General features: G+C 38.4%; 1 protein-coding gene across 1 annotated transcript in view; it reads left to right on the top strand.

Moving 5' to 3' along the window:
• Window positions 1-22,864, top strand: part of EXOC5 (exocyst complex component 5) — a 23,153-nt gene extending 289 nt beyond the window's left edge. Inside the window, exons 2-18 of the mRNA XM_010293364.1 lie at window positions 3,411-3,558; window positions 3,949-4,143; window positions 8,354-8,418; window positions 8,845-8,873; window positions 9,027-9,136; window positions 9,616-9,660; window positions 9,761-9,901; window positions 10,999-11,081; window positions 11,545-11,754; window positions 12,023-12,058; window positions 12,950-13,097; window positions 15,482-15,590; window positions 16,303-16,423; window positions 17,175-17,261; window positions 19,923-20,031; window positions 21,083-21,298; window positions 21,752-22,864. Of these exons, the coding sequence (XP_010291666.1) occupies window positions 3,454-3,558; window positions 3,949-4,143; window positions 8,354-8,418; window positions 8,845-8,873; window positions 9,027-9,136; window positions 9,616-9,660; window positions 9,761-9,901; window positions 10,999-11,081; window positions 11,545-11,754; window positions 12,023-12,058; window positions 12,950-13,097; window positions 15,482-15,590; window positions 16,303-16,423; window positions 17,175-17,261; window positions 19,923-20,031; window positions 21,083-21,298; window positions 21,752-21,940 (1,998 nt within the window). The 5' untranslated portion in view covers window positions 3,411-3,453 and the 3' untranslated portion in view covers window positions 21,941-22,864. The remainder of the gene's footprint in view (window positions 1-3,410; window positions 3,559-3,948; window positions 4,144-8,353; window positions 8,419-8,844; window positions 8,874-9,026; window positions 9,137-9,615; window positions 9,661-9,760; window positions 9,902-10,998; window positions 11,082-11,544; window positions 11,755-12,022; window positions 12,059-12,949; window positions 13,098-15,481; window positions 15,591-16,302; window positions 16,424-17,174; window positions 17,262-19,922; window positions 20,032-21,082; window positions 21,299-21,751) is intronic.
• The last annotated feature ends 4,256 nt before the right edge of the window (window positions 22,865-27,120 follow it).

The raw sequence follows: 27,120 nt of genomic DNA, 5'->3' as shown, positions 1-27,120 counted from the left end.
GGAAAGTCACTTTCCGATTTAGACCTTTTGAATAAAGGAGAATTGATGTTGTTTGTCCTTGTTGGACGTGAATGCTCCAAAGCACTAGAGTTGCCGGATTAAAGCATAATATGAGGCTTCACTGCTATGATAGTTAAGTCAATTTAATGACTTTCTTGCTAGTTTAGCTCCCTGAGCTGGCTTGTTGTAAGACCCAGTAGTTTACAGTCCTGGTACAAATAAAGGGCACAAACAGGTAGGAAGGGAGGAAAGCAGGAACATGGCAATGTTTACTTAGATTGTTTTAAACTGAATTAGTGTGAATCAAATGAATAGCTTGCTGCTGTTGAATAGAGATGGGCTTGTGCCCCTCCTCCTTGCTTTTAAAAGCTGCACACTGCGATGGCTCATCTTGAGCTAGCCCTAGGCACATGATCTCATGATAAGCTAATCTAACTCATTAAAACGTCAGAAAACTAGCCTAACAAGAAAAAGAAATCAACTAGTTGGATTAGCAATTTTTGTGGGACTGGAAGAGCCTGGGAGCAGGTGCAAAGGGAGGAGGTTGTTTGTGAGCGGGTGGTGAGAAGGGATGTGGGTGTGGAAAGGAGCAAGGCTAGGGTAGGGGAAGTGGGGAAGGAGGAGGTAGTGTTCTTCTCTTGTTTGTGGTGAGCTGTTGTGGCTCTGTTAAGAAACCTCACCCTACGAAGCCAGCTTTCTGGTTATGGGGCCAGCATTGGGCGGTGCACTGGTAACTCAGATGCACAATTTTACATGGCAGCGTTCCACATCTAAGCTTCTGTACTCCAAACCTCTGGATCTTTTGTTTTGAGATTCCAAATATGCTGCTACTTAGCTTTTGCACCTGCATTGGTATTCTTTCTGGAGATGTAGTTGACTTAAGTGTCTTCATTTTTCACATGCTGATAACTTCAGAGACGAGCCTGACCTTCTTCCTGTTATGGTTATTGGAACGCTGTTGAGCTAGCAGGCTCAACAAAAAGTTTAGCTACCTGAATGTTAGTTTAGATTGTGCTGATATGAATTCAAAAGTGCAATAGCTGTTTCTTAGTGAATTCTCACCTACAGGTTCTTATTCCAGATTGAGATTGTAGTAACCTGAGCTAGAACTCTTAAGAAGTTTAGGAATTACTAACTTCATAGGTAAGCTGTTGTTATTCAAAAGCAGATACATAAAGCTTCATTAGCATGGTCCAAGGACATTCCTTCTGGAGCAGTCTGGCTCTTCAGAGGCTATGAGAGGAGGAAGGATATTGTTGGAGTTCTAGCAAGATGCTTGAACCCTTGACATTCAATCTGGGGCTGTATCCTATGTAGAACTTTGTGTGAGTTAACCAGGAAGAAGCCTGGTAATATGTAACATTACTTCCTGTAGCGCTCTGCCCACAGTTGTGTCTAGTATATACTTTAAGGTAGATAATGATTTGTACCAATACCAACTCAGTTTAACCCATCTTTGATATTTCTCCTGGTTTGCTTGTGTTAACTTCTGTGAAGTGCTTTCATATTTTTCAAGACAAGTGGGAGAATCCTGCAATGGTAAATATTTTTCTTGAGGGATCTTCTAGTATTGGGCAGGGAGCCAAAATTAGTATCAAAAAGAAGCAGACCTTTTGGTGAATGTTTTTTCTTTTCTGTTTTTAGAAGATGATGCTTTTTTTGGTAAAAAGAACATTGTATTCTTTATTTCTATTCTGAGAAACCTGATCAGCAGCTACCTCTTCTACTCGAGCATTCTTTCCTCTTTACTATATTGAATATTTCTGCTGAATAAATGCTGAGTTGGTATAATACCTGCTTAAAAAAAACTAAACAGAACCAAATCAGCTTGTTAAAATGAATAGAAACTATCTGCATTTCTCTAGGCTTTTGTTTGAAAGAATGCTTTGTGCCACTTCCTAACATTTAAAATTTTTTTTTTAAATACTTTTGTAATCTTAAGTCTGTTCCTTGTGGTTTTCTGTGGATTCTAATGCAACATGCTTACTCTTGGGCTTCTAGCAAGCAGGAAGTAGAGGAAGAAAGTCCTAAATATCTGCCCCAATCCATTTTTCTTTAATAAGTTGTGCCTTTAAGTCACTTACTGTTGTGAAGCTATCACTTGAAATAGATTTTTAGACCAATACAGTGAGCAAAAAGGCAGTTCATATGCTTGAAGCAGCAGAGTAAAAGCCAGTCATTTTAGCAGCAGCAGCAGTTAAAACTGAAAATTTGGTGACTTGCCATGCAACTAAAGAGAATCTCATTAGTATCATTTAGGTGTTGCTCAGAGAAGGCTCTAGTCTAGGTGTTGGCTTGTAGTTGCAGTTGTGTACTGTAGTTGTGACTGGGAAGGAGTTGTGTGAGGGTAGAATAATACATTCTACTTTTGCCTTCTGGTTGCCGAGAGTCTCTAGCCTGTGCATGGGGAGCCAGGAGAGGAACTGCGTGCTCATTCTGCCTTTCAGCTGCAGTGCAGGTTGGAAGGGCTTCACATTCACAGTATACTTTCTGAACAGAGTGTATGTGAAAACGCAGAGTCCCGCGTGGTCTAGAAATAGCTCCCTGGAAGGGATTCCTGTTTCCTCTGCTCTTCTGCTTTGACATTAAACCTAGACAGCAGAGTTCTCAAATATTTCATATGTTTTCAGTTATTAGCATGAGTTTTATGGCTATGGGGGATCTGGGAATAATCCATTCTCTGAGCATCAGTGACTGGGATGTTTAGAAAAGTATGAGCCGAAAAGATGACTCAAATGGGACGGAACAGACAAAAACAGGAATGAGAAGGAGAGAGACATTGAGAATGGATGAAAACGAATAGAGGAAATTTAAGAATGCATTCGGGTGTACTGTGTTTGGGAAGAGTAAAATGTGAGTCAAAGAAAAATCAGAGTGATGGGAAAGGGCAGAACAAAAACCTTAAAATGATATATGCTATAGGAAGAAACGAAGTGAGGTCAGGAAGCAACATGGTTACAACCATGTTATAATCATTGCCTAATAATAGGATGCGGATTTACAAGTTTACAGTAACATGTACAGTACAGTATAAAATATTTTCCTGTTATAGCCCTTACATTGAAGGGATGTAGTGGCCTAAGCTCTCTTTGTCCTTATGAGACTTATTTAGGGAAGATGGGGATATAGGGATTTTTGTACCTGTGGCAGAGCCATGTTCTTGAGTTATTGGTATTTAGGTATTCCTCTCTCCCCTGGCCTACCTTTTATGTGATCACGTAGTTTTTATGTAGGCATAGAGTTCCACACAACTAGGGTGATGCAGTTTAAAACAAAATAGCATTTGTAAGTTAGGCATGATTGTATCAGCCTTGTAGGCAAGTTCTTTCCTTTGAGGTTTTTTAAGGTCTCTGCAGAAGACAATGTCTTTCAAACTGAAGTTTGCTTTCCTGTCTTTTCTTTTAAATCAGATTATTGGAAGAGTTTGTAAATCATATCCAAGAATTACAGGTAATGGATGAAAGGATTCAGAGAAAGGTGGAGAAACTAGAACAGCAATGCCAGAAGGAAGCAAAGGAATTTGCCAAGAAAGTACAAGAGCTGCAGAAAAGCAACCAGGTAAAATCTCAAGACTACAGTCAGTACTAAGCTGTGCAAGTTCTAAAAGCACCACATGCTCTATTTGGTACAGTGTGCTACTGTTTGAGATAAGAATAAAGAGGGTTTGATGGAAAACAATTTCCCCTGTCAAAGGGGGCTTACCTGCATGTTCTGTTAATGAGTGTTAGCTATTCTGAAAGTAGCAAGTCTTCACAACAGTTTAAAGGAAGACACTAAACTTTAAGCAGTTGTGTGTACTTAATTAGTGGTTCTGAGTAGTTCTGAGATACAACACCTAGAAAGCTGATGCCTGCATTCAACATGCTTCTCACTGAAGTAACTCTAATGTTTCCTAAAGCACAGTAAATGGAAATAATGAGTTTTATGTCCGTGTCTATGTTCTCCCAGGTTGCCTTCCAACATTTCCAAGAACTAGATGAGCACATCAGCTATGTAGCAACTAAGGTCTGTCACCTTGGCGACCAACTGGAGGGGGTAAACACGCCACGGCAACGGGCTGTGGAGGCTCAGAAGCTGATGAAATACTTTAATGAGTTTCTGGATGGAGAGCTGAAGTCTGATGTTTTTACAAACTCTGAAAAGGTAAGAGCTGTCAGCGGGATGAAAGCAGTTCAAAGCAATAAGCAGTACTGCCCTAATTACAAGCTGCTACCATGACTTACCATGGTCAGACTTCAAACCAGTGAGTGACTGACTTGTTAAAGTTTCATTGTTCTGAAATGTAAATTAACAACACTAGGCTGCAGATTGCTGATAAAGCATTTGTATTCAGTGATGCTTAATGTGGCAATGTTGGCATTTTTCATCTTATGAAATTATCAGAGATTTGAGAAATGCTGGGAGGGCAACTTTAGAGTGCATACAATATCTGCCTTTTTCCTTTGAACCCCTTGCCTCAGATCCACCCTGTAATGCAGAACGTTTCTGAATACAACTTCTTTGTGAAACTTTACTCTGTTGGGTCAGTCCACTGGCCTTGGATACCTTTTTGTCACAGCATGCCTTTGGGCTTTGTATAGTCCTGTGGTTATGTCTCCACCCTCTGAATTTAGAGGAACTGGGCAGGAAAACTTCAAAGAAATGTTAAAGCATTTTGTTTTTCTTGTGCTTCAAGAGTATGTTCATGAAGCAAATATAATCTGAATGGTGTGGCTAATAGAAATAAACTGAAGGAAAAGTATCCAGCTGTTAGCAGACAGGCACATATTAGATTTCCCTATACAGTTTGAAAGATAAGTAAAGTTGTTAGTTTGGGTTTTTCTTTTTTTCAGGTGTGTCCTGAAGAATCTTCCCACTCTCCTTAGTGCAGTGGTATGACTGTAGTCAGGAAAAAATTGCAGTGTGTGGGAACAGCAAAAACTTGGTTCGCACATTCATCAAAAAGTATGTGCTGGTAATGCAGCTCATAAAGGACCTGAGAATAGGTTAATAGTCATCCCCTCTCTACTGAACTGAAGATCTCTCTCAGCGAAGTGAAAAACTAATCATTTCCTATAGTTGTATTCCCAAGAAGTCAGTTGCATGGTAACTTTTGATTCATGGTCTGTGGATATATGGTAATTGCTAGTTGATAGTTGCCCTAATCAAAGAGGGAGCACATAAAAACTTCTCTGACTTCCAAGGAAAACAGAAAGGTTTCAATATAACAGAAGTTCTTCTATGGACAGCCTTTCCCAGATCTGCATAAGTTTTGGTTTGTTTTTTTTTTTCCTAAGTAGAAATAAAAGACACATTTTAAAAATATTTAATGGCAACATGGTAAATAACCATGTATAAGGTAAGAGAACTATGTGTTGTCTGCTGAAGAGTCTCATATAGAATTCAATTTTCATTGTACTTATAACTCAGTTTCGTAATACTTTCTGTTGGGGGATCTGAAAAATCTGGTAGATAAATAGGGTAAACTTGGAAATTGGCAAACAAATTAATCTTTACACACCCTGAAGAATAAGAAGATACTGAGCAAATCTGGAGGAAGAGAAATGTAGTAAAGCCCAGAAGTCTTGTGCCAGTTTGCAGAGGAAGTGTGTGGGAACACAAACAAGATTTTCTGGATACAAGTTATCTTACAGAGATTAATTTCAGTCAAGGTGGGTTAGTACTGTTCTGTAACTTTTTGCCTCCTAGTTTAAATAGTAAGTAGAAGTAGTGTTTATAAAAGAACCTGCCTAGATATGTGCTATCACATCTTAAGGCATCTTTGAACTAAAAATAGTTCTGAAGTATGAGATAGTAACAAATATTCTTGAATGTAAAACCTTAATGCTTTGTCAGTGTCTTCTGATCTTCAAACTGATGTGGGTTTTAGATAGTGTTTGGAGGATGATACTATTTTTTTTTTTTTGTACTAAGCCATCCCTCACAAGTGTGTTTTTTTCATTGAGACATTGAAGGCTGGGGATACTGTGAAAGGAGGAGGAAAGGAATTAATGCAGTTATTTCTTAGGGAGTTCATATTTTTCTCAGTAATGTCAGTTCTTAAAATCTGTTGGATTCCTTTTTTTTTTTTCCCTACACTCAAGTTGTTGCTTCCCCCATTACTTTCTCCTAGCTGTACTAAGCAATTTCTAACTTATCATGTCTGTGAAGGCTTTTTCTTGCTGTCTTGTCCCATGCTATGTGTTGTGTGTCTTCAATCTCTGACTCTTTATAATTTCCCTTGCACTGCAACTAACAAGACCCTCTCCTGTACTGAAGAGTCTGGAAGTGAGCAAATCACTCCAGTTAAAACAATTAAACTATTAAGATGTTATAGCAGCTCACTTGTTTATTATGCAATAGCGTTGTCTTGTGTTTACTGTTATTCTTACATCCTTTTCTCCATTTGCGTTGTGTACTCAACTTTATTCCATTATGCTTTTTAACTTGGTCATAAAAATATTTTGTGTTAAAATTCTGTCTTTCCATTATTTGTCCACGTTTTTCCTGATTTCTTTTTTCCAGATATGTTATAGCCTTCAAGTTGTATTTTATAGAATCTGTTTATTTTAATAGTTTACAGAAGCCTGATTTAATTGAAAATTAAATATGTCCAGATTTAAGCAGAAACCATGGAGAATTGATTTGTCATGGCTTCTGTTGTGCATTTAAAAAAGCCCTAAATTCAATAAAATCTAAGTTAGTTAACAGCTATTGTGTGAAGAGGAGACAAAGAAAATGTTGCATTTGTGGGGTGTTTTGTTCTTTTTTTTGGTAACACTGGTGAATAACTGCTAATATATAGACTGTTCTAATGACATCAGTATTGATCACAATTGTTATTTAGGTATTAAGGTTGCTTTAAGCTAATAGAAATAACTTATGTTTCATTGGATTTATTTGAGGAGTATAGCTGCTTTTGACTGAATAGGCTATTGTAAGCTGACAGTTCAAAACATTAACTGCTCTTAATAAACAGGATGGATATACTTTGAGAGCCCCTGTTTTTGCTGATACAACTAACCTAGTGTGATGGCTGTGCTCTGTATTCTTACCCATGTGTCTTGTCCTATTCTTGTAATCCCAACTTGCTCAAAGTGGTGGGAGAATAGGATTTCGTTACTTACTTTCCTCTCAATCCAGTTCCCTAGTACACGACTAACAGGAACAAGATAAACTGCATATTCTCCATGTTCTCCATTGTGTCAGCTTATAAAGGTTTTGCTTGAAGGTAGTAGCTAGAGCTTTCATCACCTCCTTCGAGGTGCCTTCCAGTCACCAAGACAGCATAAAGCCTGTAAAACCATCCCAGACCTGTGTCTGGTTTGGGCCAGTCAACAGCGTGTGCTTAAATCCACTGAACTTCAGTTGCAACCAGCTGCATTCCCCACGTTTTCAGAAGTGGCGATTGGTGTTCTCTGTAGTTTGTCAGCCTAGTGAAACAGTCACTAAGTGCTAACTAGGTGCACTTCCCATGCTGACTGATGTGGAAGAATAAATGATAAAAGGTTTAGCTGTCCAGGACAGAGCAGGAATGTGAATGCTCAGTTAACTTTTTTTGTTAGCTTTCGTATTCATGCAACTATTCCTATTTTGTAGATGCATGATTAACTTTCATCTTGATTTTTGCTTTGGGCCTCAGAGTTTGATTTCTAATACAGCTTCCATTCCTCCTTCTTTGGGGGAATGTGAGGTACTCCAACTAAGCTCTGCTTTGATGCCCTTTTTCCCCTTACTCCCCTCTCCATGCTGAGCATTGTCATGACTTTTTTGGATACAGCTAATTTCACCAATTGCAAAGAATTCCCCATGCTTTTCCTGACATGTCTGAAAGGGTTGCTAGCCATTTCAGTTCTGAGTTCAGCAGAGATCTCTTCTGGTTGGATGTGAGTCAGTAAGACTTTTATCCTAATCCCAAATATAATGCAGTTCATCTAGCTCTGTGTTACAGTTATATATTTTATTCCCAGATGGAAGGGCGCAAATTTTCATGAGATTGCTCTAGCCACATTCTGTTTTCATAAGCCTTGAAGAATCTTTGGTTTGCAGGCTGTATAGCTATGCTGGCATAGCGCAGTGATGAGCTATTTGTCCAGGTAGCTTGGACACCTACACAGACACACCCAACGTGAACATGTAACAAAAGACATTTTATCATGTTTTGACCTATATAATTTTATGTTTAAAAAAATACCTTAAGCATCATAAAAGTATATACAGAAACTTAAAAGAGGATGATTTCTTCCACAGTCTATCAACTCAGCCAGCTTTAGAAATAGGAACTACATGTATGAAAATTGGACAGTGGAGGGGGAGGAAAGGAATAACCCACAATCAGACCTTGAGTAATTCTGTCATGTTTTACTCTTAACAGATTAAAGAGGCAGCTGATATTATTCAGAAACTGCATTTGATTGCACAGGAATTGCCTTTTGACAGGTAAAATTCTATCTGAACATCTTTTTAAAAAAATCTTCACATAGCTATAATTTTCTGATACTTCCCGTGTCTACTTTTTTGGTGCTTTACTTCGTGATTCATGTAGCTTTTGAGATGGATTGTGTGCTTATTTCTCTGTCCTCTATTCTTAAATTTGTGTTCACACACTCATGTTGTAGGATCATCTTTACATACACATCCTAAACTGCTTAACAGAGTTTTAATGGGATAATTTTGCTGTGCTGACTTAATGCTTGATTTGAATTAGATGCTTGTAGGTTTTTTTATGGATATAAAGTGTGTAACTTTTCTGTCGTCTTTTACATGTTTTCATTTTTAAGTAGGGTGCCTGTTATGATGTAGGATGTCTGTGATTTCTCGTGATGTGGATTTAAATTTAATCATGGTATTTTTTGTTGTTAACAGGTTTTCTGAAGTAAAATCAAAGATAGCAAGTAAGTTATCTATCCAGTTCAATCCATATTCCTATATTTGCATTCTTAAAGCTGATTAAAGAAGTGTGCAATACTGTCAGTATTACAGTTTTTGTCAGTGCTTGTATTATGTAGCCTGATGGATATTTGTTGTTATCTCTTTTTCCTCTCTAGGTAAGTACCATGATTTAGAGTGCCAGCTAATTCAAGAGTTTACCAGTGCACAGAGAAGAGGTGAAATCTCCAGAATGAGAGAAGTAGCAGCAGTTTTGCTTCATTTTAAGGTAAAAACTGAGGGTTTTAATTTAAATACATAAATAAAAGAAGCCATGATACACTAAGTGCCTATTTTAAGTTAACGTATTTGCAGGGCAAAACCACCATACTGGATAATACGTGTAACTAAAAATACTGTGATGTTCCATCTGAAATCAAATGCAGGGGAGTAAAGGAGTCAGATGATGGGGGATTGGAGACAGTGTCAGCAGAGACCATTCTAAGATAGTCTTTTCTTACAGGTGTGTGAATTGACCTCCATGCTTGAGAAAGAGTGTTGAAAACTGTGATGTATATGCATGTGGAGTGGTGATAAGTGAAGTTACGTTAGGTTTGTGACAAAATGGGTTTGAAAGAGTCTATGCTTCTGATGAATCTGGGTTATTTGCAATAACTTTTTCACAGGGTTTGTATTTCCTTGATTTCAGTCTATACTGAAAGCATGGAGAACCTGTTTTAACATTGAGTTGTTTTTCTCCTTCCGTAGGGCTATTCCCATTGTGTCGATGTGTACATAAAACAGTGTCAAGAGGTAATGCATTTTGTTTTACATGTATCTCTTTGGGTGTTCATTTATTTACTTGTGTAGGTTGTTGTAAATATATTATGAAATGTCCTTCTAAATGTCCTAGGGTGCATTCCTGAGGAATGATGTCTTTGAAGATGCAGCCATTCTCTGCCAGCGAGTGAATAAGCAAGTTGGAGAAGTCTTTAGCAATCCAGAGACTGTGCTAGCCAAACTCATTCAAAATATCTTTGAAGTTAAACTTCAGGTATTTCAAATTTAAGATATTGAAGTTCATTGAGGAAACTTTTCATCCAGAAATATCATATCTAGTAATAACCATTAATGAGAATTTACAGTATTTGTTATCTTGTGTAAGGATGTAGAATCACAGCTGATTGCTCTCTAACAATTCAGACAAATAATCAAGCATCTATCGAGTAAAGCCGCATGTACCCTGAATACAGTGCGACTGAAAATACTCAAGTTCAATATGTAAAATTACAAAGGAATCAGTATGTTCTTTGGGTAATTTGTAAGATGTCATATGCATATTTGATTTCTTCTGTATGCCCCCTACGAAGAATATGTCAGGAAAAGGAAGTTTCATGTTTAATAAGTGCCTTTAATCTGTTTATTCTTGGAATTGGGTTTCATGCATGAGGTTAGCATTGAATAAGTGGAAGTAACTTCTGTTGTGAATACGGTCAGACAGCTAATGCAATATTTCTATAGAAGTCTGGAATAGGTGCAAATACTAAGTTTTCCATCACTCACTTAAGTGTTTAAAGTCAACAACATGACTATTTGTTGCAAAAAGCAATTTCCCTGTAGATGATATTCTCCTTATAGTGTAGAGATTGAGTTTGTCTTTCAACCCCAAATTTGTGTGTCAGTTTAGACTTACTATTTTATGGTAAATAATATTTTTATCCAAATATTCAGTGACAAGGAGGCTGTAAGCTTGTATCTGCTTTGTGTATGTATTATGATAAGCAAATATGTAAGCATCTCCCTTGCTTGCTGTCAGCTGCAGAAATACCCCTAGGCCTCTAGTGCTTTTGATTCTTAAAAAGAGGAGATTTTGTGTTTGTTGGTCAAGTATGTTTTCAAAGCAATCTGTCTTTTGTCTTTGCTTCACACACTACTTCTTTGTATTATTAAATAATTTTCTGCTGAAAGATGATTTAACTGCATCTGTAGATAATGCAGGATCTGTAAATTAGGGATTTAAAAACAAAGAATATGGAATTACCTTCAGTAAGATACACACTTTGCAGTGAACTACATATAATCTAGCAAGTAGTGAGTAGGACATGTGGCTGACAGTTAATCTTCTAACAGATGTACCCAAATTTGTTACAGAGTTACGTAAAGGACCAGCTAGAAGAACACAGGAAATCAGATGCAGAACAGTATCTTAAGAATCTTTATGATCTATATACAAGGTATTTATATATAGATGATTAAATTATTGTTGTAGATACTGTCTTGTAATAGATTGATATTATCATCAAGATGTAGGAAGAGAAGCCAAAAATATAAATGTCTCATAATGGCCATAAATTTTTTTCAATTTTTAACGTTTACAATGATTGCTTTCCTAAAGAAAATTTAAAATTGCTGTTATTTTTACTGGGAAGTATTTAGTATAGTGATCTTTGAGAATAATTTTAAAACTGTGCAAAAGCCAGTCCTCCGCATCTCACTGGTGATGTATTTGATTGCAGTTGTACTGTATGTAATTAAACATGAATTATGCAAAATTCTTTACTTAAATGTAAAGCTGCTAGAAGTCTTAATCTCAACCAGGATTCTGTTGTGCTATGTACTTTACAAACATGTAATGCTGTAATTCATACAAATTCAACGTTTTCGTCCTCTCCCCTTCTTTGTTTCTTCTGCATAAAGAACTACTAATCTGTCAAGCAAATTGATGGAATTTAACTTGGGTACTGATAAGCAGACTTTCTTGTCTAAGCTTATCAAATCCATTTTCATTTCCTACTTGGAGAATTACATTGAGGTGGAAATTGGTTATTTGAAAAGTAGGAGTGCTATGATTCTGCAGCGCTATTACGATTCCAAAAACCACCAGAAGAGGTCCATTGGCACTGGAGGGTAAGTTTCTTCTGTGAAGTTTTGTACTTTTAAAATGGGAGGGAGGTGGTAAGGGGAAAAACATAGTGTTTGCCATGTCAGATGTACAGTGATGAACAACAAAGGAGCAGGCTTCTAAAATGACCTACAGCTTTTTATAATTTGCTATCACTTTATGTTAACTTCTGCTAAATAGTGTATTGCTCTCGGTACATGTGAAGGGTGATGCATGGTATTTATACACTCATGAGAAATGAAAAATACCAGTTAAACCTATGTTTCAACTTAGGATCCAGATCCACAAAAGGACTGAAGCAAAATTAAGGTACCTAAAGCATGTATATGTGTGTATCTAAAAGCATACATTTTTTTTCACCTGCCCAGGTCTTGTGGTCCCCTCCCAAGACCTAGGAAGGGGAAAAGACCATAGCAATGTCAGTGAGAAAGCTCTTAATGAGCCCAGAAGATGCAATGGACTTAGAGAAAGGTAAAACAAGACTTCATTATCCTCAGGGTAGAGAAACTCTAATAAAGGAGTAGTGAGAAGTGGGAAAGGAAGAATTAAAACTTGTGTGAAACAGGTGATAAGACTACCTTTCAAAGGGCTACTGGGTTCAGTGTGTCAGGAATGAGAAGTTATTTGGAGAGAACAGCAGCAGCAAAGTAATTGAATTAAAAAACAAAGATGAAAATTTAATTTTCTTGGGGAAAATTAAATTGATTGTAGTGACTGACCTTATGGGTTGTTTTATGCATGGAAATGTATTGGAGCATGCTTGACTAAATCAGGACTGTTGAGATAGTGGATGAGGATGAGAGGATTTGTGGGCGTGGATGAGAGAGCGAGCTCTCATTAGTGTTTTGAAAGTACAGTGTGACAGAATGTACGGAGGATACACTTTGTCCACAGAGCGTAAGTGCCATAAGGTTCAGTTGAAATGACTCTTATTCCACAATGGGCAATAGCTGGTCCCATGGTGTGTGGACGTGCCATGGTAGAACACAGTTGACCATGGGATCAGAGGTGGTAGTTTTGCATTTGCTGGCATTTCTTTAAGCTTGCAAGACTGTCTTAATGCTTGCATATCCTAAACTGTGTCTTGGGTTCTGGTTTTTTTTTAAGTTAACAACTAAAATATCCTAAATCATTGTTGAATTTGAGCATCAAAATTTCCATCCAGTGAAATCTTCTTCTTTTGGTATGTCTTTGTTCTAGTATTCAAGACCTCAAAGAGAGAATAAGGCAACGTACAAACTTGCCATTGGGGCCAAGTATTGACACACATGGAGAAACTTTTCTGTCGCAAGAAGTGGTGGTTAACCTTTTGCAAGAAACTAAACAAGCTTTTGAAAGATGTCACAGGGTAAGTTTGCTTCCTGTGATCTCCATTAATGATATAATTTTGTGCTTTAAATTAAATCTTGAGATTCATTTTTCAGTTTAAGTGTGATAGGAAGAAAGGAAGGACATTATTAAACAAATTCTTGTTTGTATTTTTCACTGAATCGGGGTCATGGTGGAGGCTAAGGGTTTGCTTTTTAAATGTGGATCTAGTTGTATTTTCTGGTTTTTAATATTGCCTATTTTTGGAAGAAGCAGGGAGAGTTAAACCTATTGTCTGCATTTCTTTTCTTCCTAAATTAAACCTAAGACTTCAGAAGCCTTCAGTGTAATTTTTTTTTTCCTGCTTTAAAAGTAATAGAGAATAATTCAACAGTTGTTTTCCTGTGTCAAGTGCCATTTCTTCAGGCATTAGAGAATATCACAATAAAATGCTGAGAGGAATAATCTTTAACATGGTTTACCTTGGTAACCTCTACTGTTCTTTAAATGTTTTAGTTTAACCAAAAAAAAGTGTTTTCCTTCTGATTAAATCACTGGTTTTACTGCCTGTCAATTATTTAGTGTAAATGAAACCCCTAGAAATTTAATTGCAAACTTAAATGCTAGGGATTTCTTATTAGCTAACTACACTGATTTCTAACATATTTTAATGCCTCTAACATTCTAAATTAGCTCAGTGCAGAACAACTTAACATTTTAGATATTTAGAAGTTTTAATATTTTTTTATACTTAGAGGGGCCAAAGATATAACAAAATACAGATACACCACTGTTACCTGTACACACTGGGATGACCACCTTCCTAGTGATGAAAGTCAGAGGCTGCAAGGCAAGCAAGTAGATCATAATTTTTCTCAGTATGGTAGTTGCTAGAAATGGTTCCGAAATTCATGATATAAACTAACTTCTTCCAACTCCACACAATGTTGGGTTTTTTTTTTTCTTTTCTGTGGGGATCAGAATTTTTCATACTTGGTTCTGAAAACAATTATATGTATTGGGGTAGAAACCAGTGCTTAACTGGCTGTCGGCTTATAGGGAGATTTTTAGAATTACAGATATATAACTTCTCCATTGTCATACATGCTGCAATGGTTTTGTTTGTGGTCAGGGCAACTCACTATGCAAAAGAAGTTAAACCTGGCTAACTGATTGTAATATTTATATCACATGATAGATGCATGCAAATACGCTGTGTCCCCCAGCTGTGACTGCTGTAGGAAAAAGAAGTTGGTAACCCTGAATGTAACTGTATATTGCAACATTTCAGTGTTTGGAAATCTCTGTAACAGTGTGGTGGTGTTGGGGTTTTTGTGTTGGTGCTTTTGGGAATACAGCAAAAATCTTTGGGAGTCTTGTTATGTAAATTAACTTAAATTGCAACAGTAATCTTTCTTACTCCTAGCTTCATAAAGTCTTCACATAATTCCTGAAAAACCAAAGCCGTATTTCTTATGTGCAAAAGCCCTGCCACGTTTTTCTTTAGAAAAGGGATTTACTGACAGGTTGCTGTACAAAATCCCATGTTGCTTACAGCTCATGAAGGTACACATGCTCGGTGTATTTGTGGGCATTACTTTACTTAATAAAAATTTTCATGCTCTGTTGACTCCAGCTGAACTGTGATAAATGTAGCTGAGGTTCAGTCTGTATTATTTTTTCTGCAGTACTGTGGCAGTGCTGAGAGCACAGCTGTGCTGGGAGAAACTGCAGGTCCATCTAACCCAGTGTCCTGTCTCTGTCTGTGGCCAGTGGCAGAAGCTTAGTAAAAGAGAAAAAAGACAGGGCAGGGATAGTCTCATCCTTTCTGTATACATTTTCCCAGCGTCCAGCATTATGCAGTTTAGGTAATTCCTGAGATTACATCTGGACAATTGTGTGTAGTTCAGTCTGTATTATTTTTTCTGCAGTACTGTGGCAGTGCTGAGAGCACAGCTGTGCTGGGAGAAACTGCAGGTCCATCTAACCCAGTGTCCTGTCTCTGTCTGTGGCCAGTGGCAGAAGCTTAGTAAAAGAGAAAAAAGACAGGGCAGGGATAGTCTCATCCTTTCTGTATACATTTTCCCAGCGTCCAGCGTTATGCAGTTTGTGTGTAAAGGAATATTAATTAATATCTGCCTTTATTATTACTACTATTATTATTAGAGACTGTTTATACTTTTGCTTTCTGTAGCATCCTGTGGTATGTTGGCTTCAGTTTACTTCTTAATGCTGACAGGCTTATTGATACTGAAGGCTGTTCCTGAGTCATTCTCTATATGGATACTTTTAATATAGAATAAAATTCCAATTATTCTGGAATACTTGTTACATTTTAAGCTTATCCCCTATGCAATATCAGATAAACTTTCAAATGTATGTGGGACTGACCTTTTGGATAATTTTTTTTCTTTTTCATTAAAGCTCTCTGATCCATCTGACTTACCGAAGAATGCTTTCAGAATTTTTTCTATGCTTGTAGAGTTCTTATGTACTGAACACATCGATTATGCATTAGAAACAGGCCTTGCTGGTGAGTATATTTTCTGTGCATTTCATCTCATTGGCCTTCTTGTGCAGATGATCTTTGCAGGTCCTTGCTGCGCCTTATTGATTGGCCTTGTTCAGAATGTATTGGTTAAATGAAATTCGATTTGTGTATTTGATAGTCAGCATTTAATGTCTTCTAAAGTGTAACTTCCATTTGGGGAATTGATGCACAGATGACAACACGCTACTGTCTTCAAAAACACTTGTATTGCAGAAATTGGGACATCAGCACTCCCTACCTCATTAATTCTTCTCTGTGCCATAGCAAGAGAATATTTTTATATTAAGGCTTAGTGTCTTACATTTTATAAGAATTCCATGCTTGTTTGTATACCTGTGCATTTTAAAGAGTGACAATAAATAAGAAAACAGCTTGTATTAAAGAAGTTAGGTTCGCACTGCAAAGACTTTATCTTTCCTACATGAGGGCATAGAACTCATGTTCTGAAGAAATATTTAAATTGGCTGTCTTATTTTGCTTTTAGAAATTTTAAAGGCAAAATATTTCTATGCTTATGGTTATTACCTGATATAGCTGTGAGAAGTATTCTATATATGGCACCATGGTAAATTTTTGTAACTCTAAGCCTGTGATTTAAGCATTCATGGAAAAATTCTGCATATTTAAAAAATCATCATGCTAATTATAAGAACTGCGTATCATTACAATCCTAATGAAACCTTCTTTGCTTTAGGCATTCCCTCTTCTGATTCAAAGAACGCAAATCTTTATTTCTTGGATGTTGTCCACCAGGCCAATACTATTTTCCATTTATTTGACAAGCAGTTCAATGATCATCTGATGCCATTGATCAGGTACCTTATCTTGATTAGCATTTCCTTTGTGAATGGCCATTTTTGGTGAAGAAAGCAATTTTTTTCATTTTTCATCTCTGTTAAGAGGCGTTTATTGTTGGAGTGGTTCAGCTTGATGTTGTGGGAAGATAAAATGCTTGTAATGAGAGGGAGAAGAAAGTTAAACAAATCAGTATCTTGGAGAACTAATGAGAGAGAGGGGGCTCCAAGAGTATTGATAGGAAGGAGAAGCAAGTTGCCCCTTGGAGACCTCACTGTTGCATTACAGGCCAGGACTAGAGGGGTCTGTGGCTGCACCTGGTTTGAGCTGGCAATATCAGGGCTGCTGGGATTCCTGGGGTACCTCACAGGCTCTGCAGAGGGAGCAGCTGGCCGTGTCTTGGGAGCCACATATGAATTACATAAAAGCTGCATGTTGTTGGGAGCCATGGGATGGATACATTCAAGGTAGAGCGCACTGATGCGCTGCAAATTTGTGCATGAAAAACTGGGTTTGCTCGCTCACCATGCTCGCAGCAGCCGGGAGGCACTGCTCGGTAGGCACGGTACTGCCCATCAGCACTTGGCAAATCCTGCTCAGGGTCAGGTGGCTGTTGGGGCTGTTGATTTGTTGTTCTGAAGCCAGCTAACTCTGTCTACACCAGTCCTTTCTGGGAAATGTTCACAAAATCCTGTTGTAAGTAGGAGACCAGCAGACACATTTTTTTTTTTTTTTATATTTTAACACTCCCAATTCTTTATACTGTTGCAGTTCTTCTCCTAAATTATCTGAATGCCTTCAGAAGAAAAAGGATATAATTGAACAAATGGAAGTGAAGCTGGATATGGGCATCGATAGGCAAGTGGAGATTTAAACTTTCTGTTAATCCTTAATTCTTGTAAAACTCCTTTGTGATGTCTGTTAGCTTTCCTTTTAAGGATGAGTTATTTCTGAACACAAAATTGATGATGATATTATTATTGTTATCCGTAAGTATGCATTACTGTGCGTAGGTAATTTAGACTTTGTTTGGGAGGGTCATGTTTTCCGTGGCAGATTTCTGACCCGTTAATACTTCTGTAAGGACATTAAAGGGTTTTGGTTATGTTGAGAGCGTGCAATAATTCAGTTTTACCATACTGTCTCAAACTACTTTTTGCTACTTTAAAGGAGGGAGGAATGATGATTTAAATAGGTTAAAGACTTGCAGGATTTCCATTAGGAGCAAAGTTTGACAAAAATAGGTTAGATGATTTGCTTGAATCTGTGCAGTGCTATGGATTAGATGTAGTCATAGAAGTCTGTAGGCCTGTAATAATTTTGATTCTGACATTGACTTGCTTTGAGGTTGTGAGTGACTCAATCTTTTTTTTTTTCCATTTCCCCAAATAAAAATGAGGGGATAGCTCTAGAAATTGTAAATTAAAACCATAGGTATTTTGCAACAGAGGAAAATAACGAACAATCTTAATATTTGGAAATGGGCCTGTTGTGCGATGCCCTACTTTGGTTGGGGGAGCATGTAGTGTTCCCGTATTTCAAGGTGGCATTAGTCAATCTAGAGCATGTTACCTAAGCTTTCAGTGCCTGTTTTCTCTCTGCAGTAATGGAAATAAGCCATCAACAAGGGCTACTCTGGAAATGATTATAGAGGATTTTGTAAGGGTCGCACCATACTGGAGAGGGATGAGAACAGCATTGTATAGGAGAAACAGGCATTGCATTTGTGATCTAGTACTTCCTGCAGAGACATGAGGAAGACATTTGATATGTTATTTGCGCCTGTGTTTTCTGCAGGTGCAGAAGGAGAGGTAGAGATACAGGATGTGCAAGTCGCAATTGAGATTTTAGCTGCTTCTGCTAGAAGTGACCTTAAAGGTTTAAACACGAAGTTTGAAATACTTAAACCGCTGAGGCCATAAGCTTAGATCTAGACACATGGATGTCAATCATCAGCATTAGAATAGTTTGTAACCGTTTGTGTGAAATAATCAATCTCTTAAAAGTGATAGTAAGACTTGGGGGAACAAATGCCTGTTGGAAAAATGGTACATTCAAAGGTTTGTGGATGGATACTTCAAAAACGTTTCTGCTCTGGCACATATAAAAGGGAGATTAGTTTTGAGAAGTGTTATGTGTAAAACGTGTTTGGGTGCCTGCTTACATGCTGTGTTGTGGTGCCACTGATGCTGTTGAGAATTTATTGTCTTGCTTAAAGGAGTGATCTAATTTAAAAAATAAAAGCAAATTTCTAGACATTGATGGTTTCAATGTCGTCCAATCCAATAAAGTCCAATAGCAGCTTCTTGAATGATATTTATAGCAATTGTCTACCTCTGTAGAAGTGATTTGTCAGCCGAACAAAATTAGTTCATCTGGTTTTCTTACAGTCTTCTGGCAGTATTTATTGAAAATGGAAACTGAGGAGAATGCAGGATATAATTTCTTTAAATTTCTATTGGTATGTGGATTATTGAATGAAGTACACCTGAAATGCAAGTCTGAGGTCTATGTGTAGAGTAGAAGTTCTTTCCCTCTTTGTATACATATATTCTGCTCCCCTTCACTCCAGCTTGAATCCTTCAAGGCCTGTAATGGCCTTGACTGTGTTTCCTTCAGGGAGGTTGGGGGCAAGGGGCTAAGGAGAGGCAGAGGGAGGTTCCTGGCAAAGGTAGGCACTGAGGGGAGGTATGCAGCCTCTCTCCACTGCTTTGCTGTTTGGCCTTTGGTTTGGACTTAAAGTAAACCAGGGCCTTGACCTTAGATAATCTTCTGAAAAGATAAGTCCTGTGAAGGAGAAATAAATGACACTGTAAAACTCTGTTAGATTTCTGAGAACAAGAGGAATACCAAGCTCTGGCAAGAGGTTTTGGGGTTTGTTTCATTTTTTTTCCTTTTTCTTTTTTTTCACTCTTTCTTCCCTCCTCCTCCTTCATTTTCCAAGTGTTTCTGATGCTTGCTTCTGAGTAATAGGCAATGTGATCTAGTTCTACTAAACTCTTTGGAATGCTTTTTCAGCTTTCCGATTCCCTCTCCATTGAAGAATGCTATCCAGTTTCTCTGAAGAGCTGGATTTGAGTGGATTACCTTACAGTTAATGTGTCCCCTTTAAAACCAGCTGGCCAGCATGCTGTGTGCTGTGCTCCGTGGCACTGAACTTGAAGGAAAGAATTTTGGGGGTGGTTGGGGTTTTTTGGCCGATTCTTCTTTTTTGAAACGCTTATGTAAAGTCAAGCGTATCTTCTCTGTAGAATTGCATTGCAACTTCAGAAGAGTGCGTGTGTGTGCACGCATGCCTGTTAAGAGATGTATTTCCTTTGACACGTCCTAGCACTGCTTGCTTCATATAATACGTGTTTGCTTTTGGTGTATCTTCTGTAGATTACTCAAATGTTAGGTAGTGGCGTGTTTTGCTCATTGCTTTATGCTGCTTACTTTTGTACAGGATCATATTAGTATATGTAAAAACAAAAATCAAGGAAATGTTATTTGTAACAATCTGTATTTGTAACTTTAAAGGACACTGAATTGTATGATTGGACAGATGAAGCACATCTTGGCTGCAGAGCAAAAGAAGACAGATTTTAAACCAGAAGACGAAAACAATGTTTTGATTCAATATACTAATGTAAGTAAACTAAGTCCCAGCTCATCAGTATAGCTTCAAATGCTCATGCATGTTACCAGGTACGAGATGTTCCTTACTAAACACGCATTAGACAATATGTACATTTGATTAATTTACTTAGCTATTCCATTTTGCACTAAGCACCTTCAAACTCCATTGTGGACTATTTCCTCAAGCTGAAAAGGAACATTAACAGTTTTGCATCTAGTGTCAAGACACGAATCAGTAGATGCTGGACGAACTGTCACATTCTTTCCCCGCCAAAGAGGCCTGGATTTGGAACAAGGATTTTAGCTGATAATTAGCCTTAAGCTATCAGTTTCAGAAAATCAATTACCAGGTACTCTCTAGTTGCTGGGTTCTTTTTCCCCTTAGAATGGCAGGAGTATGACAAAGCATTGTGGGTATGGCATGAACATTCTCTGCTGCATTGTCTCTAGCACCAAGTCTGTCTGAATCCCAGCTTACGGGCTGCTGAGAAGCTGTAGTGCTGGGTTGCATTAGGCTCTTTTTAGGGAACAATGCAGAGAGGAATAGAGAACAAACTGCAGTCAATGGGAAGAAGTGAGAGCGTTGCCTGAATGCCTGCAGCCAGGTGGGGTGGGAGAAGTGGAGCAGTAAGATGTAGAGTCTGGCACTGTATGGGAAGGGGGAAGATGCCTGCACGGCTGTTAATTTGGGTTTATAATTGCAGCAGATGAGGTTTTTAATCACTTCCCTCTGCCCCCTTCTCCCCACCTCTTGGTTGATCATTGTTGAATTAAAAGCACAAATTAAACTGTTCTATTCTGAACTGATATGAACTATAACTTAATTTAATATTGTCTTGCATCCATCTTTCTACTTGCATTTTTGCATCTTTATGTGGGAAGTAAAAAACTGCTGGAAAACTGTGGGAAAATGACTAATTTCAGTGATGTGTTGTGGGAAGTTTAAAGACCTAGTGACTGATGTTCAGCTTATGATGTGGAAGCCACTTTGAGAAGAACAGGTTTCTAGAAAGTAAGTTACCCAATTCTTTTTCTTTTTTTTTTCTTTTTTTTTTATTTAGGCTTGTGTTAAAGTCTGTGGCTATGTTAGAAAGCAGGTGGAAAAAATTAGAAATTCTATGGATGGTAAGAATGTGGACACAGTTTTGATGGAGCTTGGAGTTCGTTTTCATCGACTTATCTATGAACACCTACAACAATATTCCTACAGTTGCATGGGAGGCATGTTAGCTATTTGTGACGTGGCTGAATATAGGAAGTGTGCCAAAGACTTCAAGGTAAGCATGTACAGGTTGGTGATGTACAGCCACGTCAAAATTAGGAGAAGGACTCGTATTTTTAATCAGATATCTCTTCTTCATAAAAATTGTTTGTTTCTGTTTGAAGATCACCATTTTGTATAGTGATGTTATATATTCTGTTACTATATCCGCAGTTCTTTATCATGTCCTAAAGAACAGTTTCCTGATAGCATTTTGTTGCTTGCAGGCTATGTGTGGATATTGAACTATTGAGTTTGCAGTATTATGCGTTCTGTGTATAACTTTGCGTGTGTGCATATCTCCCTACAGATGTGTGTGTCTATTTATGCACAGGAGGAGAGAATGATGGATGTAAATCCTCTGACGGGAGGAAGTATTTTGAAGATCTAGATGGACACTGTGTTATAAGACTTCAAGCAACTCTAACTCTTAATATCTGTGTTTTTCTTTCTTTTCTCTTAACCACAGATTGCGCTGGTGTTACAACTCTTTGATACCTTGCATGCACTTTGCAATCTTCTGGTTGTAGCCCCGGATAATTTAAAGCAAGTTTGCTCAGGAGAACAACTTGCTAATCTGGACAAGAACATCCTTCACTCCTTTGTTCAGCTGCGTGTTGATTATAGGTCTGCTCGTCTTGCTCGTCACTTCAGCTGAGAGCATGGAAAGAAATGTTGTACCTTTGGGCAGGCCTCACTTGTTAGAAAGCACAGGGAATGATTTCTTACCAAACCATGGTTGTAATTTTTGTGGGATAATGACTGTTCAGAATAAAGCAGCAGCCATATTTAAACATGACTGTGTAGAAGGCGAGCGGGTAAAAATCTGAATAGTATTTCATGTAAGCTAAAGTTCTCCCCTACTTACTACTGATTTTTCTTCTTTATTGGAAACATATTGGTGTAGGAAAGCAAGTGGTGCATTGGAAGTATTTTAGTCTCCAATATTGAATTATCAGATACCATTTGTTAGACTTGAACTACAGAGCATAGCGTAGGTAATGGATTACATAGAATAGACCAGTGTAAAAACGTTCTTCATCAATTTTAATGACTTAGACTTCAGCACAGCTAATCATAATCAAATTATCTTTGATTGGTGTTTCTAAGTCATTTCTTTCATTTAAAACGTTATCCTGCTCAATGTAATTTCTTGCTCTAATTAATTAGCTTGGAATTTCTTTGAGATGTAGGAGTAAAAGCAACACTATCCCAGAAAGATGTAATGTATTCATTGTGTAGCATTCTAAACGGAACTAAAGCGGTGAAACATTTTGGGGTTTTTTTGGTTTCTTTGGCTTTGGATTTTTTTGTACCTAATAGTCAAGGGCCCTCCAGAACCTATTGGCATTGTATAATCTGACGTTATTGTTTCTGTTTGATACCAGCACCCTGAATTTTATATAGGCTCCTAAAGCAACTGCAGCTGCCTTGCCTAAGGCATTCTTATTACAAGGTAAAGGTGCCCATTGTTCTGTTAATATAAGAGAACTTTCTCCTGCCTCTTGTTTTGTATGTAAATAATTTCAAATTATAACAAAGTAAAAGGATGAAATGTAGCCCAGTTTTTCATGTGTGGGAGGAATGGACAGGGGCTCCAGCAAAAACCTAGAGTTGAAAATTCCTGTGCTGAAGATAATTGATCCTCAGTGCCTGAGCAATATAAAATGTTGAAGTGTGCAAAAGCTTCTCTTCCACTGATCATAATTTTAATGTTGGAGACAGGCTACTTTTGTGTCTGTTACGCTCTAGCATTTATTCAAGGTGCTTCTGAGATGGACCTGTAGTGTGCATATAGTGAATTGAAGCTAGAGTGATGCTTGAAACACCTGGGGTAGCTTTTCCACAAGCAGTTAAAAATAGACCTTCGTTCAGAGTGAGCTCTTGTGGAAAACAAGTTGGAACTGCTGTGGTTTGTCTTCAATCTGACTTACATCATCTGTAACACTTTGTTTCTACTGTGAGCTCAGCTTACATCACAGAAACTTTCTCTTCCATCTTCAGAGCAGCATTTCTATGAATTTACTTTATGGGTTGGTCAACTAAAATTATTTTCCTCTCTTGTTAATGAATTCCTATGTGTAGTCAATATTGACAGACTTGTGTGGAACTTCTCTTGCTTAGTTGAGGTTCTTCATTTTATATTTAGCAGAGCATTATATCAGTAAACAAGGGAATGGATGCCAGACTGTCTCAAAGTATTTGGGGAGACTGGCTGCTTTGAGCTGCATAGCTCTATTCCTTGGCCATGGCAAAGCCACAAAGAGTTTTGGACACTGGGGGAGGCACATGCTTGTACTGCTGCCATTTTTTTTCAAAAGCTCTGATGTGAATTCAGATGATACCTCTCTGTTACCTCTCTAACTGAAAGCCAACAATTTTAAGGCTGTGGTTTTATTAACCAATACAAAATCTTTCTACAAAAAAGTGTCAATTTGTAAACACTTCAGAATGGTGACATCATCTTAAGATTGCAGATCACAGAAGTGCTTCAGAATTTGTTGTATGATTGTTTGAATTATTTTAAGGTTGTATGAAATGTATTTACCATATTTCTCGCTTTATTAGCAGTGTTTTCCATGCATATGCTCAGTGCAATATTTTCATTATGCCTGTTAACAGGAGGCAGCAAAAACTAGGTGAATACTTAAACTTAGATATGTAAACTCTTCCTCAATAAAAAGAATTCCCTCCAGACACTTTTTTCATTTCATTTCCATGTTCTGCAAATATCTTTATACTCAATTGTATAAGCCCTTCTATTTAAAAAAAAAAAAAAGGAATAAAAATAATTTTACTGACCAAATTTGTCACTGGTGTGAGCTTTCCCTTTCCCCTTCCTTTAAAAAACCTCCCCATGCACACACTGAAATAGTTTCTATTTTAGAGAAGACTACATTGATCAGTAAGTTTACTTCACAATCCAAGTTGAATTGGGATGGGGTGGGGAACAATAATTTTCACACATTTTTAAGTTTAGAGCTCTTACAGCATGTAACTTGGGAAAATATTTCCAGTGGCTTCTGAATACAATAAAGGACTATCCAAAATACAAATATGCCTTTTAATGTTCATGTAGTGAGTTAAAGTATTGCCTTTGTAATGTTCACTCCTAGAACATAGGCATTTAACAGGCTGGCAGCCAAATGAATGCCTGAGAGGAGGTGTGTATATGTGTGTGTAATTATGTTGACTACAGTTGGTGAAAATGGCTTTGCAGTAAACTGTTGTAGGCTGGAAAATAAGCTGGGTTTTTACAAGTCCTATAATTTATTAACATGATTTGGTATTGTATTCTGTTTGCGTATGCACAGAGGGCAGGAAGGAGCTCGTGTTCTGGAAGAATACTTCTCAACACAAATAAAAATATTGCAAAAATGGGAAATGGAAGTGGTTGGAAAAATAAGATCTCAATATTTAGATACAGAGGGTAAGAAATGAAGAAGACGTGAACTAAAAGGATATGGAGAGCAAGAAGTTTTAAATGAAGTAGCATAGCACATTGAAAGAGGAAGTTAAAATGTGATAAATAGAAACCTGATCTAGGTTCAACCTAGGAGAATGAGCAGGATTGGAATTAAAATCTCCACAGCTACATCCCATCCTGAAATGAAGTGAGCCTGAAGTGGTGTTTTTTCCTATATGAAGGAAGCAGATATCTAAATAATTGCTTGTCTAATTTTAGATGCAGGTAGCAGCTCTTCTTCTTTGCGCTTCTCCCAGGAGCAGTAGGGAGGATAAGCCAGTCATCAGCACCAAAAGCTGCTCTTCTAGAGGACAACTGAAAGGTAGGAGCACCTCTCCTGTCCTCATGTTCTGCTGGATATTGGCCTCTAGGCATTATTTCCCCACCACCTCTGTGCTAGTTGGAAGTGGAGATAGATTTCCGTTTTGCTATCTGCATTGGAGTATTTTCTGTCTGGATATCAGTGCTGGCACGTTGTTTGTTTTTTCTTTCCCAGTGTTTCTACACCTGTTTTAAGGAAGGGAGGGAGCTAGACCTGTTCACTACTTTGCCTTCCCCCCCCCTGCCCCATTCTAATTTCTTTTGGTGGTAGGAGATTTCCATACCATGTCTTCCTGCTTATCTTGGAGGCAGCTGTGTTTGCCTGTCGTCTTTTTCTCTTGTATGGGGCACTGCTTACTCTGTGTCAATACAGCCCTTAGTCCATGGGGAAGCCTTGGTTTCTACTTTTATTCTATTAGCTTTCTGTCCCTATGCCCTGTTTTCTTTTCCAGATCTCAGGATTGCACTGTCCCTTCCCCTCTGTTACCACACTACCAGAGAGAGAAAGTTTTAACTTTGCAGCAGGGCTTCTAGGAGACCTTTGCATGTTATCTAGCGGTTCTTCATCCACATGCAACCTGGTAGGAGGAGGAGTGTAGCTCCCTTCCCCTTTATTCCTCTACCTTCCCCATATTGTCTCATCTCTGCAGGTCTCTGTTTCCACATGCTCTCCCCTGACCTGGCTGTACAGTGCATTATATTGAAACTTCATGTAAGGGACCAGCCATGGGGGGGAAAAGCATCAGATATCTCGGCTTCAGCATCCGTTGGGTGATGTGCCAGGAAAGTAACACGAAGTGTAAAGTTGAGCCATCTCTGAACAGTATCTTTGAGAACAACTTAATAAACCAGAATGAATTGTTTTGATACTTGAGGGTCAAGATATCTTGACATTTTATTTGCAACTTATTTGTAACTTAAGTTCAGCCTGATACAGGATGAAAATAAATTTGAGACTTCCTTATAGCGGTCCCCAAATCCTGCTCATCCGCACTGTTGTTTCCCCTCTGTGAAGTGAGGAGACCTTGGAGCTGAGGCTGCAACGCTGGCCGAGCCGCAGTTCCTACCCTTGCCATGCTAAAGCCTGTCCTGGTCCCAGCCCAATAGCTCACCCCTGCTGTGAGGGGTCAAGCACGCATGTTCTCTGCCTGCCCTTGCCCTCTCCTGGATGCGTAGCCTTGGCGTAGCCAGCATGAGGCTTTTGTGTCACCTTTCTGCTACAGAAGAGATCTTTGCTTGTCCTGCACAGGCTGCCCAAAAGGGTCCAGTAACTTTGAGCTACAGTTAGTCATCCTTGGAGGGTCAGAATTGTTCCACTCCAGTGATGTAATTTTAGAGCATGTGGGACCATCTCATGAGACCCATAGCTATAAGTGCTGGCTTGTACATTAGAAGATCAGCTGAACAATATTCTTTGAAAGTTGGTATTTTAGATTTTTTTTTTTCCCTGAAGTGTTAAAGCTGCTCGCCTTTCACTGAAACCCAAAATTGTCCATAAGGCTGCTGGAGCCAGAGCATGAAGAAACAAATGCTGTTTCGGGAGATGGGCATCACGGCAGCAGTGGCTGCTGCTGAAAGCTTCCTCATGCTGTGTTCTGTTGTTCTCAAACCTGGATTTAGCAAGGATAGAGGAGAGAACAAACTAAGAGATGTCGGTCCTTTTCGTTCCTCCCCTTTGTGTGCACAATGGGGCTCTGTAAGTTTTTGGGGCTGTTTCTTCTCCCCACCTCTTTGTCAACTGGCTGCTCACACCACAGTCTTCCCTTGCAATTTATTCAACCCCATCTCATCTGTTCTCAGGGCTGCCCTTGTCCTTCTCAGCCCTGTCCCAGCTTCGCTTCTAGCCAAGGATATATCCTGGCACAAACGAGCCCTTGCAGTGTCTTGGTTGTACATCTGCTTTTCCCATTTTGATCATCGGTCCGTTGGGGACAGGAGCTGTTGAGCTACCAAGTGTCTGGTCTCATCAAGGCCATCCCTTTGCTTGAAAAGAAAGGTGAGACTGTGGAGAGAAGATGTCCCCAGAATCGATTCATAGGTAAACTGCATGG

Source organism: Phaethon lepturus, unplaced genomic scaffold, assembly GCF_000687285.1.
Source record: "Phaethon lepturus isolate BGI_N335 unplaced genomic scaffold, ASM68728v1 scaffold1618, whole genome shotgun sequence".
Taxonomy (NCBI): domain Eukaryota; kingdom Metazoa; phylum Chordata; class Aves; order Phaethontiformes; family Phaethontidae; genus Phaethon; species Phaethon lepturus.
This window is presented reverse-complemented; position numbering and strand designations above follow the sequence as displayed.